This window comes from Pseudochaenichthys georgianus, chromosome 5 (genome assembly GCF_902827115.2).
Source record: "Pseudochaenichthys georgianus chromosome 5, fPseGeo1.2, whole genome shotgun sequence".
NCBI classification, from domain to species: Eukaryota; Metazoa; Chordata; class Actinopteri; order Perciformes; family Channichthyidae; genus Pseudochaenichthys; species Pseudochaenichthys georgianus.
In genome coordinates, this window is record NC_047507.1 from 11105680 (window position 1) to 11125843 (window position 20164).

Here is a 20164-nt window from a genome sequence, read left to right on the forward strand (position 1 = left end):
AGTGAGTTTTGAATATATTTTTATAATAATGGGATATGTAAGAAAAAGTGTTTTGTGTGACAATAGAGACACAGGCCACCTGTTGTGTGCTGTGTCTGTCTCTCTCTGTTTACCTGTGTCTCTCTCTCTCTCCCTCCCTCTCCGTGTCAATTCTATATGCCAACTTTTCTTGTTTCTGCCGCTGCGTAGCATGTTGTAACAATGTGGAATTAGCAGAATAGGCTATTGTATTGTTTAACTCACACCGGTTGCTCTCGATGTAATTTAGCTGATAAAAGGAGACTAATAAAAGCCTCACGCGTGGCGTTTCACTGTCAAGGGGTTCGATATAATAATAATAATAATAATAATATATTTAATTTATATAGCGCTTCTCATCTGCCAAGACAAATCTCGAAGTGCTTCACAACAAGGGATACTGATACGCTTTGAGATAATAAAAGACAAATAATTGTAATAATAATAAGAAATCAAAAAATAAAATATAAAATAGAGTACAAAAATAAAAGTCGGAGATAGCGATAAAAATGGCAGTACTCCAGGTGTACCGTGCTCAAAGTTTATTCGAAGGCCTGCCGAAAGAAGAGGGTCTTAAGGCCGGTTTTGAAGACCTCGGTGGAAGGGGCAGATCTCAGCTGATCTGGGAGGGAGTTCCAGAGGCGCGGGGCGAATGAGCAGAAGGCTCGGTCTCCCATTGTTCGGAGACGTGTGCGGGGGATGTAGAGAAGAGGAGCGTGGCTGGAGCGGAGAGAGCGGGTAGATGTCTGGGTATGAATGAGGTCACAGAGGTATTTTGGGCTTTGTCCATTCAGGGCTCTGTACGTGAGGAGCAGAACCTTGAACTGGATCCTGTAGTGGACTGGGAGCCAGTGTAGTTTTGCAAGTATGGGGGTTATGTGTGCTGACCTTTTTGTACCGGTGAGAACTCTGGCTGTGCTGTTCTGGACTAGTTGCAAGCGGTTGATGGATTTGGCTGGGAGACCGAAGAGGAGTGCATTGCAGTAATCTAGTCTCGAGAAGACGAGTGCATGAACCAGTTTTTTGATGTCATCAGTTGAGAGTGAGGGCTTCAGTCGGGAAATGTTTTTCAGGTGAAAGAAGGAGGTCTTGGTGATATGTTTGATGTGGGCTTGGAAAGACAGAGTGGGGTCAAACCTCACACCGAGGTTGGTGACAACGGAGGAGAGAGGAATGAGCTGACCATCAAGGGAGGGGCTGATGTTGGCGGCCTTGGCAAGCTGGTCGGTGGTGCCTATCAGGATTGCCTCCGTCTTGCTGCTGTTGAGCTGAAGGTAGTTGGTGGTCATCCAGGAGCGGATGTCTTCCAGGCAGGTGTTTAGTGTTTGGATAGTGGTGGTATTGGGTTGTGTTTTGATGTAGACCTGAGTGTCGTCGGCATAGCAGTGGAAGTTGATGTTATGTTGTCTGATGATATGACCCAGAGGTAATAGATAGATTAAAAACAGGATCGGCCCCAGCACTGAGCCCTGTGGGACCCCGCATGTCACTGCGGTGTCGTCAGACCTGGAACCCCCCAGAGACCCAGAGATATAGCGTGTATGTAATTACATTACAAATACTGACTCGAGCCCCACCACTGTATGGGTTAGCCCTACCATAAACTACCCAACACAAATACTCTGGCGCCGCCACTGATTTTACGTCATGTGATCGGCTCTCGCGATCGGCATGTTTAGAGTGCACCGATCGATCGGTAGAGTGAGTATCGGCCGATCTCGATCGGTGACCGATTGATCGGAGCATCCCTAAATGTCATATGACATTATTCATTAACAAATGTTGTGGATGCTAACTAACTTATCTTGCATTGATCTGTTCATCTGTTACATAAACTAGCATTACTTAAATATGCAGAGACTAATTGAAATGTTTAAATTAGGGCTGGGACTTTAACGCGTTAATTAAGATTAATTAATTACACAAAAATGAACGCATTTTAATCGCACTTATTTTTGCACAGCGGAACGTTTCTCACTGGATGAGTTTCAGGCGTACCGATTATACTGGAGCACCAACTAACGTTCATGACTTCAGCATGGGACTTCAAACAACAACAAACCACGGTGAAAAATAGTCAAACATGAACTAACAAGCTGATGAGACCGCTTTGGTCGGCCCCGTGGATGGGAAATGTTGTTTTAAAAAACGGACGGATGGAAGCGTCGACAAGAGCACGGTTGTGTGCAAATTATGCAAAAAATAATTTGCATATCACCGCAGCACATCAAGCCTAAAGTATCACCTAAATGCAAAGCATGTAGCAGCTAGCGTGGACGTTAGCCCGACTCCGAGTGTAAGGAACTACACCCTGACCCAACCCACACTCAACCAGATGACTGGTTTCAGGGCCAGGATAAGTAAGTCCACGTCTGAGAAACCAGGGCTCGACGTTAAGGACTGCCCGATGGCCCGGGGCCATCTAGTATTTAGCTCGGGCAATCTATTATGCCAGTAGCATGCAGCTCGCGGATCCAGTAATGAGTGACCCGACAGTAAAACTAAACATATCTATAACTAGTTTAGGTAGTTTGAGAGGTAATTAAAATAGCTACGTACGTGTGATATTCTAACCTGAAGTGTGTGTTTTGTTCCGCTCACCGCTGCATGTGGTTATGCAGAGCTGCGTGTCGAGTCTCTACTCGTCAGCAGCAGCTGATCTCTCTCTCCCGTCAGATTAGACTTCACTCGCGTTTATGTCCATATCGATCAGATCCAGCTAGTTCTAGCTAATGATATGACTACCTGCTTATTAAAAGACAACTACACAATAAGTGTCGCTATGCAACTGGATGAGGCCACAAAGTATAGCGCAGCATTATGCATTTGTTTACATGCCCACCCGAGGCATTACCAACAGATCAACGCACACTCAACCCATACAGGACATCTCTTTCTCCACATTAAGTGTTAGACATTAGAGTTGACTATTCTTGTCTGTCACATAAGTGGCCCACAGGGCCATCTCCCAAAATCCTTAATGTCATGCACTTGGACTGTAGACCACTTGGAGTAAAATCCATGTGAAAATTGCTTCTCACTGTTCTCAGGTCAAATATGTATATTTGATTAAAAATGCGATTAATTTCGATTAATTAATTACAAAGCCTCTAATTAATTAGATACATTTTTTTAATCGAGTCCCGGCTCTAGTTTAAATATGTATTTTTTCCCCCCGATATAACATCAACCTATGTTTTGTAAAAGTTTATTAAATGAATCTGTAAAATGTTATCATATTGTGGATTTATTATGTTGTGTATTCCATCCATCCATCTTCTCCCGCTTATCTGTGGTCGGGTCGCGGGGGTAGCAGTTCCAGCAGAGAGCCCCAAACTTTCCTTTCCCTGGCCACATCAACCTGGGGGGACTGGGGGATCCCAAGGCGCTCCCAGGCCAGCGTATTGTCCTATATTATTTTTGTGTGCATTTGTTTTGAGGTTATAATTCATTAGTACCTAAACATAGTATGGTATAACTGCTTTTTGTAATGACCACAATGAAATACACAATTGGTTTGGGAGCAAGAAATCTTTTAATCATTGCTGCCCAGGCTTGCCCATGCTTTCACCAGTGGTCCGTTCTGGTAGTTGACCAGGAAGCAAGCCACATTGAAAAGCTCCTCAATGCTTCCACACACAGACAGTGGTATGGCTTTGTCAAAGAGTTTGTTCTCTTTGACCCTTCTGATGCACCTCTCCACATGGACCCTCAGACGTGCAATGGATTGAGTCTGCCTGACATCCTCCCTGCTCATTTGGGTTTTTTTTGACAGAAAGGCAGGCCGGTAAACTTTGCCCTCAACCAGATTGTCCACAAGGAACCCTTTGTCGACCATTATCGCCATGTCTGGTGTGAGCAGGCTCACGATGCCAGACAGCTTGAAAATCTCCCGGTCACTCATAGATCCTGCATACAGGCCAGACACAAATGTAATGGCACCATGTGGTGCCATGCCGATCATGGCCTTGAATGTAGCATGCGACTTGTATGTTGAAAACGCCTCACTCTGCCGCAGAAGAGATGATGGAGTCTGGCAGAATACTTCAGTGCAGTCAAGCACCACTTGTGTGTCAGGGAAAACTGAAAACTCTGGTGGAAGGTGAGCTCTGACAACTTCGCGTGGGATCCACAGACGTTTGCTTCCAAGCAGTTGGTAAAGGAAGTGTGTCCAGGTGGAAATAATTCTGCTGACTGTGGTGCGGTGAATGCCAAACAGTTCTGATAGATCCCTCAGATGTAGGCCCACTGACAGGTGCATGAGGAACAGCAGCAGCTCATCTATGGGTGGAAGTTTCTGTGAAAACAAATAAGTGTTAGGCATACTGTAGATACTGTTATAGGGGAGACCGGGTACAGTTGTAACACATTTTCCTGGGGTTTGTTGTTCTCTCTGTGTGTGTGTGTGTGTGTGTTGTGTGAGTGATGTGATGCACTTGTTAAACGGTGGTATAGTGCGCAGCGTGCATAATTATTAATATACATCCATGCTTGTATGCTGCATACCGTTGTTGTTGGTTGAGAGGAATCCGAGCTGCTGGCAGAGGATGCCTTGTCGTTGGTGATCCGCACCATCTTGGTGTTGGCTGCTGGCTCCACCAATTTCCAAAAGGCAAGGAAATGCTTGTATGTGGCAAATCTAAGAATGTAATATTGTTCATGTTAGACATCGTTTTGTTTCTTAAATTAGCTTCCCCAAATGAAAGGTGTTTTTCAAACTAGTGGCCATAACAACATCCTGATAGCCTTATAAACAAACCTGGTGTAGAAACGAATGTCCTCGTCCGACCCTGCCAGGCGTTGTATCCCGAAATGAGATCGCAGTTGTAACACTTCCAGCTGGTGTTGGAGCTCCCTAATCTGACTTTTCAAGGCTTTGTTCTTGTTGGCCACCTGATTTGCCATCACTGCCGTCGCTGGTTTTAAACAGTACTCATGATCAGGCAGCGCAACTGTTTCCACCTCGTACTCTGTGAAGTCCGGGGTGGGGCTCTCTGCCCTCGGCCGACACTCCCAAACATTTAGTCTTGGTGTAGGTAGCTCGTAATTATTCCATGCAAAGAGAACAGGTATAGCTCCTTTCTGTACTCTGTGCAGTCCTCCAGCTGTGACCAATAAGTCTCCCGGTTGAAAATGCCTACTGCACACACGGGTATTTTTTGTGGGGCTGAAATTGTCCCTAGGGATCTTGATCAGCCACTGAGCCTTTACCTCAGCATCAATGGGAAATGCATGGAAACTTATCTCCCGACTATAACGGGACGAATTCGTACACAGGGGCACACAGCAATGTAGTGCTGACTTTCTTACCCGCTGGAAGGCCAATCGCTTTTCTTTACCCTGAAATCCGCTCATTCTTGCTCTTGGTGTGTCATAACAAACTGTCAAAACCCTGTACTCAAACCGGAAGTACTTGCACCCACCCGCCGGAAGTTGATACACGCCATCTTCACTCACGATGGATCGCTCAGTTCAGCAATGGTTCCACGTCTGCTCCAGCTTACAGCTCTCTGCTCGCATCAGCTCCGGTATTGGTCCCAGAAGTCATTAATGGATCAGCTCCCGACCAGTAGGTGGCACCGATCCCCCAAGAACTGTAACAGGTCACCGATATGAGGACCACAGTAACAGTGATGATACCTGTATGGTGCAGGTGAAACAGAAGTAATGAGGACACGTTGTGTTCAGTTTCCTTCAAGATTACTTCTGAGATTGTTTTATTACATAAAATCATATAAACATTAATTATCTTATGCATTTCAGTTTCGACTTACATTCCTCAATAACCATTCACATACCTTCACTCTGTCTGTATGTTACTCTTTTATGTGATAAACACATGTCAAATTGAATTTCATTCTATAAAATGTGTTGTACCTTAAATACATTTGTATACAGTATTAACCTGTATGTAATACTACTCTTCTTTTTACTTTCACTTAAAAGTAGTATTTCATGACCCCTCTAACCTGTCATGTTGACTATTTACCTTCTGCAATTAATGGCAGGTCACTAAACTGAAACATATTTAAGTGTAACAAACAACCTTACTGTTTTACCAACAGTAACTAACTTATAACCCTTACAAAGTACATATTTATTACAAACAAACAATGCCTTCAGATATACTGACAAACGTGTATCCTTACTGCGTCAGATCACGTTGTCCCCAAAATGGCGCCGTACCAGGGAAGCTAGGCTAATACACACACACTAGTTAACGGTTTTACACATGTAAACAGCGCTACAAAGTCTTTAAATGTTAGCGGGCTGTTACATATTATCTACGCATACCTTATAGGGGATTCATTGTGATTTATGCACAGTTTACCAACCTGTATGGTGCAGGTGAAACAGAAGTAATGAGGACACGTTGTGTTCCGTTTCTTTCCAGATTACTTCTGAGCAGCGCCATATAGATAGCTCTGCTTCTGAGGAAACCCCAGGAACGTCCGTCGGTTTAATCGGTAACCCGGAACCATTGAATCGAACACAAACGTTCCGCCTCACTACTCACTGCATCTATTGTATGGAATTAGTTTTGTATCATAAAGATAAAGCAACGCTTTCTCAGAATCAAGCAAAACTAAGAGTTTAAGAGGGGGAAAAAAACGGAGTCAAGCAGAATACATTTAATTTCAAAAATAAAACTATAAATTGCAAACAAATCATTTGTGTAATTACGTAAACTATATATATTTTTTCTTTGTTTTAACACATCTTTTTATTTGCACTTCTCTTTGCTTCTTTCTCAATGATCAGACTTTTGCTCTCGTTGCAGCTTTCTCATTTGCGCTCATTGCATTTTTTGTTTTCAATTCTGACACAAACGTCCCACATAGGCGGGACTTTCAGGGGTGCGTTCCCATTGGCTACTCAGTTTTTGAGTGACAGCCCAGTCCTCCAGCGATTGTACAGTGCAGGCAGCTGCGGTGCGGTAGCTGAACGTGGATAGAACACCCCAGAAGAAACAACATTTCAATTATTATAATACTACAAGTGAAATTATATCTAAGTATTGATCATTTGTGTTGTTTGTGCTGTACTATACGGTCTGTTTCTTTATTGTGTTAGTTAAGTGAGAAGTAAAGAAAAGCTGTGTTATTTAGCTTTTGCTAACTTTAGAACTTTAGATCCATAACAATGCTAGCTAAGTAGCCTAATAGCAGGGACAGTTAGCTACAAAGCGAGCAGTGAGTTAGCGTTCAGACACCTGCGCACACACTCAAACGGACTCGTGTGCCTGACTCTACCAACAGGCTTTCATGATTCTGTTTAGATATGCAAGTATAAGCCATGATAGCTTATTTTATTAACACGCTGATTTGATGTACAAATCAATGGAAGCTGTGTTAACTACTTCTCTTTGTAGGAAAATCTACCGTCCATGATGCCCCTGAGCTGTGTTTTATTTGTTAACTTCATATTTTTCATTTCCTAAAACATTTATTTTCCTCTCATAACAGTGTGGATCATTGAGACAGCGTGGTGTCCAGAGGTCTTATCCCGTTTTCCCACTTCCTCTGAGGGGACAGCACGGAGGGGGGGGCATGCACCAGCTTCATCCACGCTGGGCATTGCTGTTATCACTTGCTCAGTGTCATTTCATTTGACCAAATGTCTTTACATATACATTTTATAGATTTTATTATTATCCACCTTTTTATTTTATGTACTTTTATTTAAAACATTCTTTGAGACTTCATCTTCTGGTTAACATTTCAATACATTTTAATTTGTATAATCACTCTTTTGTGATCACCCTAACCCTAACCCATGTCATGGCCATTTCCACTGATCATAATTCCATTGTTGAGGTATACTAGAATATATTTATACTGTGCAATTTTCCAAACTCACATTGGTTTCGCATACAGCATCTCTGTAAAGTATGTGTATTCAGCAGTATTCACTCTCTCCACTAAACGGCTCGTTGCAGCTCTTGCCCCCCCCCCCTCCCTGTGAGCCCAGTGTGCTCCGATTGGTCGGGACCAGTCGGGACGTTGTGAATCGCGTTGAGCTCCGTGGAGGTGTGATTTCCTTGTTTAGCGGTACACAGCTAAACACAGCCAAACTCATCCTGAGCACACACAAAGTCACAGCCGAAGTAAAAACAATAAGTGTGGCTTGATATTGAGTAAGAAAAAGGTTGATAAACGCTGTGAGAATGGGACTGCAGAGAGAATTTCGCCGCGATCCCAACTGTCTGTTATCAGCCTGCAGCCAGGGAGGAGAAATCAGCAGAGCTGCCTGCACTGAGTGTGTGAGGAAGTCCGTGGATTGGTCAATTTGGACCAATCAGCGGGGGCTTAACGTAACTGCTCCGCGGACGTAACGTAACGGCTCCACGGATAGGTCCATTTCGTTCCGGGAATTTTTTATGCTAAATGTATATCATTTTCTCACAGGATATAGAATGAAACAACACCGTTTTTATCCATTGTGTATGGATCAGCTCTTCAGACCAACATAGTAAGATGTGAGCATGTTCCTAATTGTGTTGGTATTCAACCTAGGTCTGGTCTGTTTAATAAAGCAAATCTGCCACTTTTATATTGTAGAATTGTAGAAAATAATCACCTTTAGCTTGAAAATACAATATGTGTTATTTGTATCTATAACATTTTCCCAAATTGGGAAATTATTTAACAGCATCAGTGTGTTCGGGTATTAAAATATTTAAAGTTGGAATAAAGTATAAACTACACAACACAAGTGTAATGCACAGCAATCCATAAGAGAAGTCCGATATGTTCATGAAAACTCCCCAGGAGACACCAACACTAACGTGGCCGTGTGGACTCCGGAGTTTGCTGCATGAGTTGCACTGTATGATCTGTGGTGTAGTGGGCTGTCACTCAAAAACTAAGTAGCCAATGGGGACACACCCCTGAAAGTCCCGCCCACCGGGGATGTTTGTGTCAAAATCGTAAACAAAAAGTGAGGGAGCGTAAACGAGAAGAGCTGCAGCGAGAGCAAAAGTCTGATCATTGAGAAAGAAGAAACAAGAACTGCAAAGAAAAACCTATGTTAAAACCAAGCGGCAAACTCTGGGGACTAGCCGGGAAGCCAATACAGAAGTGCCACACACTGCAGTTCATACATGGGCCGCTAGGGACTGGCTGCAGAAAGGAGCCATTTCTTCTTCTTTCGTATAACGTTAGATGTCCAACTCGGTGTCGTGTAGCCATGCCCGCATCTCTGGTCCTAGGTCGAAGAAGAGGCTGGCTTCCGAGGGTGGTCTATATAAGGGGCAGATGGTGATTATATGGACAGCGGTCTGCTCAGGGTCACCGCACTCGCATGCCGCACTGTCCGCCAAGCCCCACGTCTTCATCGAGGTTTTAAAGCGACCGACCCCAGTTCGTAGACGGTTCAGAGTGGTCCACTGCCGGCGCAGTAGGTCGTCTCCTCCAATGGTGCCATCTCCTGGGTCCCAGATGTAACGGTGGATTCGGGAGGGCCCGGCTGACTCCCACTCTTGCTTCCAAGCTGCTGCCAACCATGCATCTCTGGAGATGTCCTCAGAGGTGGAGTTGAGCATATCTTGAGCTGCTATGTTGTAGGGGTGGCGGGACTTGAGTCTGTTTGGAGGTGCTGGAGTTATTGTGGTGTTGTGCAGGATGTGCCAGTCATACTTTTGTGCCTTCCTGGCCAGGGCGAGGGTGGCAGCCTCCCGTCGGAGGCCGGCCGGTGCTATTCCCGCGAGGACTGGCAAGAGGGACACAGGGGTAGGCTTTAAGCATCCAGTTATTATTCTGAGGGAGGTATTGATAGCCACGTCGACCTTTCTCGCATGAGGGATTCTGCTCCAGACTGGGGCGCAGTATTCCGCTACAGAGAAGACCAGGGCTTGAGTGGATATTCGCAGCGTCTTAGCGGAGGCTCCCCAGGTTGTTCCAGCGAGGCGGCGGATCAGCGCGACCCTAGATGTCACCTTGGCCTTGACTTCTTCCAGGTGTTTTTTAAAGGACAATGTCCGATCCAGACGCACTCCAAGATACTTCGGGGCTTGCTGGACCTCCAGACATTTGTTGTCGACGCGCCCCTCAAGTTCCCTCCTGGCTTCTCTGGTGCTAATGTGGTATGCCGCTGTGACTGTTTTCCCGACACTGAGCTGTAGGCGCCACCTTCGGAGGTATGCTACTAGTGTGCCCATGTCTTCGTTAAGACCCTCTTCCATCGCCTTCCACGTTGGTCGGCTCAGCATGATGGCAAGATCGTCTGCGTAGCCATACTTTCTGGATGCTGTATCAGGTAGGTCGTGGATGTAAACATTGAACAGCATCGGCGAGAGAACAGACCCCTGCGGTACCCCGTTCTTCAGTCTTCTGAGCCTACTGCACTGGCCACTGCTGGTCTGGAGGATCAAGCTACGGTTGGAAAGTGTCTCCATGATGAACTTCACCATGCGGCGTTCCGGTATTGTCCTCAGCAGCTTCAGGTGGAGTCCCCGGAGCCACACAGTGTCATATGCAGCAATCAGATCCAAATACACTACCCCAGCTTTCTCATTGTCCTGGAAGCTGTCCTCGATGTCCTGACAGAGTAGTGTTACCTGGTCTGCTGTTAATCTTCCACGACGGAAACCAGCTTGTTCCTGTGGGAGCTGAGAGCAATTTCCATAGACCCCCATGTTAAAATGCCCAACTTTACAGCAGAAAAAAACATGTTTCTACCCATGGATGCAATAAATATTATTATCGATATAGTTAGATTCCACCTTCATGATTATGAATCTGTGAGTGAATTGTTTTCTAACACAACCCTTTTATTTATATTAGGTCTTAAAGTGTTTGCATAAATTAGGGCGTGGTCACGTTGATGGACACGTACATGCCTCACTGTCAGCTAACAGCAACTTGTCCACTCTGCTAGGCTACAACCATAGAGGCTACAACGTTAGTTAGTCATAGTACTGTACTTGACCCTTTAGCTTTAGCCATGTTCGTGGTGATTGTGCCTTTTAGGGAGTATTGTTACAAATACCAGACAATTAAAATGTCGTGCTGTGCGCTTGAATGTACGAACAGAACTTCCAAGAAGTCTAAAATGATAATATTATACATGTTAACCCCGTTCGCAGGTGTTTGTGTGCTTGGTAGCTTAGCTTGTTACTTATTAGCCAGCTAAGGACGTAACCCTTTATGCATACATATACATTTTAGTTTATGATTCAGTCTTGGGTAAGACTTTTATAGTCTATGGCTATGACGCCCATAATGCTAAACGGGAGCAAATGTTAATAGGGGACCCAATTATCCCAGTGGTGGCCGCCGGAGCTAACGAAGCCGCAGGGGGTTAGCTCCAGCCGGCGTCCCGGAGCTAGCCCACTGCGGCTCCGTTAGTTCCGGGCGGTGGAGTCCGTCTTTTCTCAACGTGTGAATGACAAGCATTAAGAATAACAAAATATAGCTAATTCTCTTGCAGATTGTCTCATTTGATTATAAATGTAACGTTTATATAGGGGAACTACACTGTTAGCAGTAACTTGGTATGCATGTATTTCATGTTAGCTTAGCTTCTTAGCCTGAGCTAGCTCTGTTTACTTCCAGTTCGGAGGCAGCAGGTCCCGCCTCTTTGCCCTTATTTGGAGCAGGCGGGATTAGACTCTGACGTCACAGTCGAGCCGTTAGTGGCCGACTCCGCCTAATGGTACGTCCACACAGCAGCTTTTCAAAAATCTTGAAAATCTTGGAGCTGGGCGTGTCTGACAGCTTGGGGATTTTTTGCGAGCAATGCGACCAACAACCAATCACATGAATCTCCCGCCCCCGACATACAAAGCAAAAAACCCCGGGGATTTTATGCGAGCAATATATATATATATATAAACTCCCCAAACAGGCGAAAACCTACCAGTTTCACCCACTGTCTCTGCCACCTCCCTCCATGCCTGGTTCCTCCGGTTTGTATCCCGTTAATAGTTCTGGTCGTAAAGAACCGGGTGATTTGCTACCGTAATTTCTCATTTGGAATATGAGGAAAGGAACTGCGGTCTGGTTCTCCCTGCTTACACGCAGTTTGATTGGCTAGCGCTTCTACTGTCAGATTTGCATAAACGTGTTTGATTGGCTGGCGCTTCCAGCTCAGCTTCAAAAGTTGAACATTGCTCAACTTTTGAATCCTGGAGATCCTGGACATCCTGGAAATCTTCGCTTCGCTCCCCCACAATGCAGTTCGGCGAAAAGCGAGGAAAAGTGACGTCATCCCCATTCAAAGTCAATTGGCAGAGAAGCGTTGGAAGCGGTGGAAGTTTCTTCTGAAGCTGCTGTGTGGACGTACCGTAAGGGCTTCACGGCAACTCTGCAGAATCCTATGGGTGACGTCACGGACACTACGTCCATTTATATATACAGTCTATGGTTAAAACAAAGAAAAAAGTCTTATAGTTTACATGATTACACAAATGATTTGTTTGCAACTTATAGTTTTATTTTGAAATTAAATTTATTTTGCTTGACTCATTTTTTTTCTCTTAAACTCTTAGTTTTGCTTGATTCTGAGAAAGTGTTGCTTTATCTTTATGAAACAAAACTAATCACATACTATCGACCCCGTTAGTGAAATGAAAATAACAGATGTACACAATAAATGCTGCTAAATGTTCTAACTCTAAATAATTATATTAATGTGGTCACACATCCCAGGGGTGGCACACTAACAATATAGCAACAAGTAAATCGATCTGCTTTTTGATATGAACATCAGCAGAAATAAAAGTAATCCTTTGTTTGAACCCTGAGGAAAACAGAAAGTATTCAGTTGCTCTTAAACGTTATGTTTGAACAAAATAAACCAAAAAGGCAACAATAATTCTTGATTATCTTCAGTAAAATATTGAATGATCAACGGCCTTCTGGGTAAATGATCTGTGTTTGTTTGACGTATCTATCCACTTGATACTTTGATACTAGATACTTTAAACAAAAGCATTGATGAGAAAAATTAATTTCCCTTGAAACGTAACTGACCACACAGTTCAATTGTAAAGGAACATCATTTTCAGAAAACCCTGTTGACTATAGGACACTATTCAGAATGATTATGTTTACATAAAGTATATAACCTTTATCAAACAGGACTCCTGAAGAGAAATCTGTCAGGCTCAAAGTTTAGTTGAGGGAGTTGACAGAAATAGGTTCAGCACATTATAAATGTGGGGGAGATAATCAGTCTTGTGAATTGTGACCACATTGTGTCAATGCTGTGATCTTGCCATAAGACTTCAGCAGCAGCAAACAGAGCAGAACGGAGAGGAGAAAGAGAGTGGGAGCAAGAGAGCAGAAGAAGGGAGAGTAGGAGAGGCGGAAAGAAACCTTTCATGATAAAAAACTGCTCGCTCACAGTGCGATAAATTGGGAGATGACGTAAGTCAAAGCACAACAAAAGGGGAGAACATTGGATGGGGACCTTTCACTGAGAAATTGATGAGATCGAGCCTGAAAGAAGTGTCTCTGTGAGCCAACATTAGGGTTTAGCTTCCAAAACACTCCTGGATTAAGACGACATCCCACTGGAGGTGGAGTTGGCATGAGCCCATTAGTCCCTCAGGATTTCTCTGACACTTTTCTTACTTTGAAGCCACAAATCTTATACTCATAGCTCCTTTAATGTACACAGAAAATACAATAACAAGCAGTCACCTCCGAAAATAGTTGCAACATTTCTGGATCAGGTAGGTTGTTGGAACAGAGAATTTGTCACAAGTCTTATCCTGCCTCCCTCAGCTCTACATTGGAGGACAAAAATGGAATATTGGAGCAACACATCACACAATTTCAGCACTCCCCATCTGATAAAATGATTTATTTGAGATCAGTAGCCTCTTGCAGCAGCTCAGAGCATGCGCTGAGACTCAAAGACTTTATGCAGTGTGCACATGCCCTTTCTTTTGATTTCCTTTTATCTATCAGAAATGATTTTTGTACACAGGAAATCAAATAGTGACATTTACTTTAACATTGCCTGTGCCCTATCATCGTAATGGCTTGCTGAGCCACCTGCCTTTCAGCTTCTCACTAAAATAGGATGTAAGTGGCAATCATGACAATGTTGCAGATAAATATCTTTCAGCTGACGGCAGCATTCAAGACTGTCTTGATTATTATAATTTGTTGTCATTTACTGAATGGAAGGCCCTTTGAAAAGGCAAAAAGTTACATTGTTTAATACATTCTGATAATAATAAAATGAATACATAATGCCTATTACTGTGAGTCTGAACAGCACACAACACTGTCTTCATAACAGTCATTTCCTACATTTGAAATGAACTGAACATACAGTAGGCCTAAATGTAAGATGACTCACCTGTCAATGAAACAAAGCCTAACATATTGTTGGAATATCTGTCCCCATGAATTCAAACTGATTCACAGCTCAACAAACTTAGCACCATGGCTAAATAGGGTCTTGACCTGCTGTTGCAGACTTGAAATTGAGCCTAATCAATTGTCTCATGTGCAAACAGGTTAAATACTCGCTGACCGATGGACAGTTTATTCGTTATGTGAACCACTGACCCACTTAAGGAATAAATCACTTACATTTTAACTGTGTCTCAACTCCAGACCCATTAAAGTCGGTCTGATACAGTGAGTTACTGGACCCTAACAACTTTAGAAGCTGAAGACGCAAATCACACATATCTGCAGTGTTTCTTTTGCTAAGTTTAAAGCTGCATTTCACAATGAAGGATGTCTTAAGTCTGAATTTAGATGTTGATTTAGCATCTAAGCTACTAACCCCGAGGCTATAACTGAAGGGCTAAATGAACCGAACAAATTCTACATTCCCGACGTTCATTTGCATGGTTGTTGAATGGAAATGCAGTTGCATAGATGACATTAATTGGAAGAAGATTTATGAGTTTAGTAGGATTATTGTTACAATGCTAATCATATAACCAAAACGTTTAAATTCTGCACATAGCAACTTAACTGTCTCTCACAGGTTCACTGAATCCACGTGCATTGACCAAAGGTAAAGAATTGTATTTGAATTCTAGTCAAGATCTCCTCTTAAAGATATCAAATATGTCATTCTCCATCACATGGCAATGATGCGTGAAATTATAAAAGTCTCCGTGAATATTTCTTCTTGATGTAATGGTGCTGCCATTACAAAAACAGATTTGAGTCCATGTATGCATTATACACAGTATTTTAAAAGAGTAATTGAACAAGCTGATTTACAAATATACATGTGATTCACATGTATATTTCTAAATCAGCTTGTTCAAATCAGTCTTCAATGTATAACAATATCACATGATGTTATTTCATTACATTACATTACAGTGCATTTTGCTGACGCTTTTATCCAAAGCGACTGACAATAAGTGCGTTCGACCAACAAAATACAAACTTGAAGAAAACAGAATCATAAAGTACATCAGGCTTCATAGAGCAAAAACATTTCAAGTGCTACTCAACTGGCTTTAGATAAGCCAGCCCTTTATTAGTATATAAGTGCTTTGTTAGTCATTCTATCGCTCGAAGTGGAGTCGAAAGAGATGAGTTTTCAGTCTGCGCCGGAAGGTGTGTAAGCTATCTGCTGTCCTGATGTCAATGGGGAGCTCATTCCACCATTTTGGAGCCAGGATAGCAAACCCACGTGTTTCTGCTGATGGGAACTTGGGTCCCCCTCGCAGTGCGGGTGCAGCGAGCCGTTTGGCTGATGCAGAGCGAAGTGCACGCGCCGGGGTGTACGGTTTAACCATGTCCTGGATGTATTTCATGTGATATTGATGATAGTGTTATACATTGAAGATTGATTTCATCTTATTTATGAATTTAGAGGATCTTGAGGGGAAGCTGAAGATGAGAAATGCAGTTTATAAGATTGATTTGGTGTGAGGACTGGAGAGCCCAAATACTCAAAGCACATTATGTTGCTGTGTTTACCAATGTTAACTAAAAAGATGAAGAAGCCTGGTGTTTGTTTTTTAACTTGATTAAATGTCCTGGTGCGATGGAAATGTGCTGTGATTCATGCTGTAATCTTCCTGTTGTGTCCTTTTGTGATAAGGACAGAAGCTGTAATAAAAAGTGAAGGGAACATTTGTGAGAAAATGCAAATGAACTGATTTCAAAATCAAAGTAAAGGTATCACAATAGTGTATGTATGTGTGTGTGTGTGTGTGTGTGTGTGTGTGTGTGTGTGTGTGTGTGTGTGTGTGTGTTTGCGCTTGTGTGTGTGTGTGTGTGTGTGTGTGTGTGTGTGTGTGTGTGTGTGTGTGTGTGTGTGTGTGTGGACTAGCATTACTATACTTGTGGGGACCTACATCTGTTTACATAGTCAAGTGTGGGGACTCGCCTCCCTTATGGGGACAAATTGGAGGTCCCCATAAGGGGAATCATTAATTTTAGGGTGAAGACTTGGTTAGGTTTAGGGTAAGGGTAAGGTTAAGGTTAAGGGTAAGGGTTAGGGTTAGGCATGTGTTGGTTATGGTTAAGGTTAGGATAAGTCTCCAGGAAATGCATGAAAGTCAATGTAATGTCCCCTGAAGTGATGTATACATGGTGTGTGTGTGTGTGTGTGTGTGTGTGTGTGTGTGTGTGTGTGTGTGTGTGTGTGTGTGTGTGTGTGTGCGTGCGTGCGTGTGTGTGTGTGTGTGTGTGTGTGTGTGTGTGTGTGTGCGTGTGTGTGATGTTTTCATTAATGTGCATGTACTTGCTGTGTGTGTACATGCTTGTGTGTACAAGCAAGGAGCATAAACACCCACATTTTATGTTTGATCATAAATGTCAAAGGGTTTTGAAATGATGTGTTGACTTGTGATGACACTCTTGGGTCTCATACACACACTATAATCTTTAAACCACTCTGAGAGCCCCGTCGTTGCCTTGAAACCATAGTTTTTGTTCAATCGCCCAAAAAATCGGAGGATCTGGTGATGGAAACATTTTGAAAACCCACAAAACATTGTATACACAGCTGTGTGCAGAGGGAAGCTGTAAGGAGGTCATTGTGTCCACCACGTCATGTAGCCTCACACACATTGCATGAACAGAACACCATCTGGAGTCTGACTTCTTTCTTTTTTCACTGAAGTGTAACTATGAAATCACTCTAATTATGATTATTGTTACAAATGCTTATTTTCTACTCACACACCAAATCAAAATTCAGACTCAAACATTTGACACTAACTTTAGTTTCATGCCTTGCTTTCCATCATTTACAAATGGAAATCCTTTCAAACACCTGAACAACTAACTACAGTTTCTGCACATGTGATGATTTAAATGAACACTTTTCTGAAATATACTGCAGATCGTGCTTTGGTGACAGTAGAATAAGTGGCCTGTGTGATACAGCACTGATCAAAGGAGGGATTGTAACATATACTTTATACGATGTTATGTAGAAAGGCTTGAATCAGCATAAAACACCAGGCCCCATTAATGTGTTGGCTGATTTATGATCCATCAGACAGTTAATTAATTTGATGAGACACAGCAGAGTGTCACTATCAAGGAGGGTCATTTGAAACAGAGGACTACATTTTTTTTTCCAAGGATAAAATTGTCAAGCGGTTCTGTGTAGAAATGTACTTCATTTTGGTCAAACATAAGTGAGAAACTACGGGGAGGACATCTTTAAAAAAAAAAAAACACACAATTAGATGGATGGAATAGTCTGTCAAAGGTTCTTCTTTTCATTATCTCACAACACTTTCATCAAATTAATCAGCGGTAGCGGACGGTCGTATTAAACAGCATCACTAACATTTCAGGGATGACTGACAGTTTGAAAGAGGTGGATTAATTTTGAAGCCTGTGAAGCTGACCGTTGAGCGGCCCGACCAAGCAAGGAGGCAGAGGCAGAACGTCCAAAATACAACCCGGTGTGGGCATATATTACATCATAAACATATGACACAGCCTCAATCTGCTGCCCACGTGAACACAGTCACCAGTCACCACAAGGATCTCACACACACTACCAGCCAACACAGACAGGGGAACAGAGCCTGAATACCCACACACTAAGCAGCAATTAGACACAGGTGGGGGGGGAGGAGACAACACAGGGCACCAGGTGAACATAATCAGGAGTAACAGACATGGGGAAAGGGAAACACTTTTCAAAATAAAACCACATGTGCAATAGTACAAGGCCCGAAGCCGTCAGTCCACAAGTTACCTTCGTCACAAAGCCATTGGAAGAGGAAATGAGGATGTCGGAGTACATTTTTCTGCCAAATTGAGTGGCCATCATCTCAATTTTCAATCTTTTTTCCTCACGTGCATCTGTCATTCTTTTCTTTTGGCTAATGAGATAGAAGAAAAACATTGAGGATTGGGCTTTTCCTCTTTACTCAATACATACATGAGCAATGAATGGAAAGAATGCCGAAAAACGACCTGCCTTCCCTCAGTCGGTTGCTCTACATACACCTCCATCCCTCACTCCCCTCCCTCTCTCTGTGTGATTTATCTATCAGTCAGTGGTAGGATTGACTCTCTGCTGTACAGCAGGCCATTAAAGCCTGGGGGAGATTCACCTTGCCAGGCAGCTGGCTCAAATGAAAAGCTAAAAGAGCACATTAACTCATCAATATGAGGGCATGAAGAGGAAAACAGTTGTCAAAGGCCTGCCAGAAATAACTGATCGCATAATGCCGCTCTATTGTATGTAAGTGAGGTCACTGGAGTCAAACAGCAGCTAAAGACACAAGGAAGTAGGAACACGAGTCGTGGCGGTCTTTGATAGGCCACTACACTGAAAGTTCTCTGTACAAATGTGAGTGTGTCATCTTCAAAACAAGCCATTAATATGTCATGCAGCAGACTGAGATGAAAGCGTGGCTTTTACTTTAGTGTTGTCTATGCTTTTAAAAGCTATTTGACAGCACTTACATTAACATTTCAAGCTGCTTTAATTGGTGGTTAAAATAAATGTTATCTTCTCTCTACATGTTTAAAATTACATATTGTAATGTTATCATTATTTGAAGTATAATGTTGTTAACAAAAGCCAAGAGGAATTATGTTTGTCAATAACCTTTTTTACCATGAATAAGACAAAACAATAATGGAAAGTCACAAGCATAATTCTATTTATGTTATTGAGTTGTGATTTTCATAACTATTTTCAGATCATACAAATAAGGTGGCAGACAAAAAGATGTGCTATGCAAAGTGTTGTAACTTACTTAATACATCTCGGCACACAACATTGCAGCATATAGACACCCAGGTGAAAATAGCATTGTTGGGTATGGACACCGGGTACAAATATAATTTGCCAATAAATAATCTTTAAGCGGCATTAAAGCCTGCCTGTGCAATTGTCACAGCTGGGGAGATTCTTGCAGTTGTCTTTGAAAATCCCTGATGTTTTTCAATTACTTGTTTACAAAAAGGACGAAGAACATTCCCACATTACTGACATTTTGTTTTTACTTTCACACTTGCATCAAATATTGTCAACCATGAGGCCATTTTCTTAAGACGAACTGCTGGTGTATAATAATACCTGTTGATGATTGAGTAATGTGTTAAAATAGCATACTGTGTCTTTAACTGAGCATTACACATCTGCCATCATATTTTCATTCACCCACATCTGCTTTTGAGTTAAGAACTCTTTCCCATGTTATTCTTAAATTCAAACACTTACCGTACAAAGTGTCATTACTTTTTAAAAGACTGTAGCTGATTGTGCACTACTAGGCAATTTAAAGTAGAATAATGGCTTTTTCTGAATGTTCATTTGGGGTTTCTTACCATTCCACATCAAGTCTCGTATTGCCATTGGTGTCACTAAACCATAACTGTGACGTTATCAACATGCATTATCATTTTAAAATGCAGTTTTACACATCTTTAAATCTCTCTTTTTCTAAATCACATCCTACCTTCTCTTTCACTTTCTCTGTCTTTCTCGCTCTCAAACATACACATAGTTCAAAGAAAATTGTATGTGCATGTGTTTGATTAAAAACCTAAACATAGTGTCTTGGCTTGACTAGAATGACTTGAAAGTTCAATATTACTAGATTACAAAAAAATACTAAAAGGTAAGGTAAAAGTAAAATGCCTAGACTTTTACTACATCTACACAAAAAAGGATAAGTTTGACCCATTATGATAAAAACCAACAAAAAGGACATGTTAGACAGAACAAAGTCAAA

General features: G+C 42.4%; 1 protein-coding gene across 1 annotated transcript; it reads right to left on the reverse strand.

Moving 5' to 3' along the window:
* Nucleotides 1–3553: 3553 nt before the first annotated feature.
* Nucleotides 3554–5723, reverse strand: LOC117446115 (uncharacterized). The gene is made up of 4 exons (XM_071203262.1): nt 5659–5723; nt 4778–5612; nt 4525–4657; nt 3554–4315 (listed from the first exon to the last, which is right to left on the reverse strand). Exons 2-4 carry the CDS (start codon nt 5371–5373, stop codon nt 3554–3556), a joined length of 1491 nt encoding a protein of 496 aa, XP_071059363.1. The 5' UTR covers nt 5374–5612; nt 5659–5723.
* Nucleotides 5724–20164: the final 14441 nt, after the last annotated feature.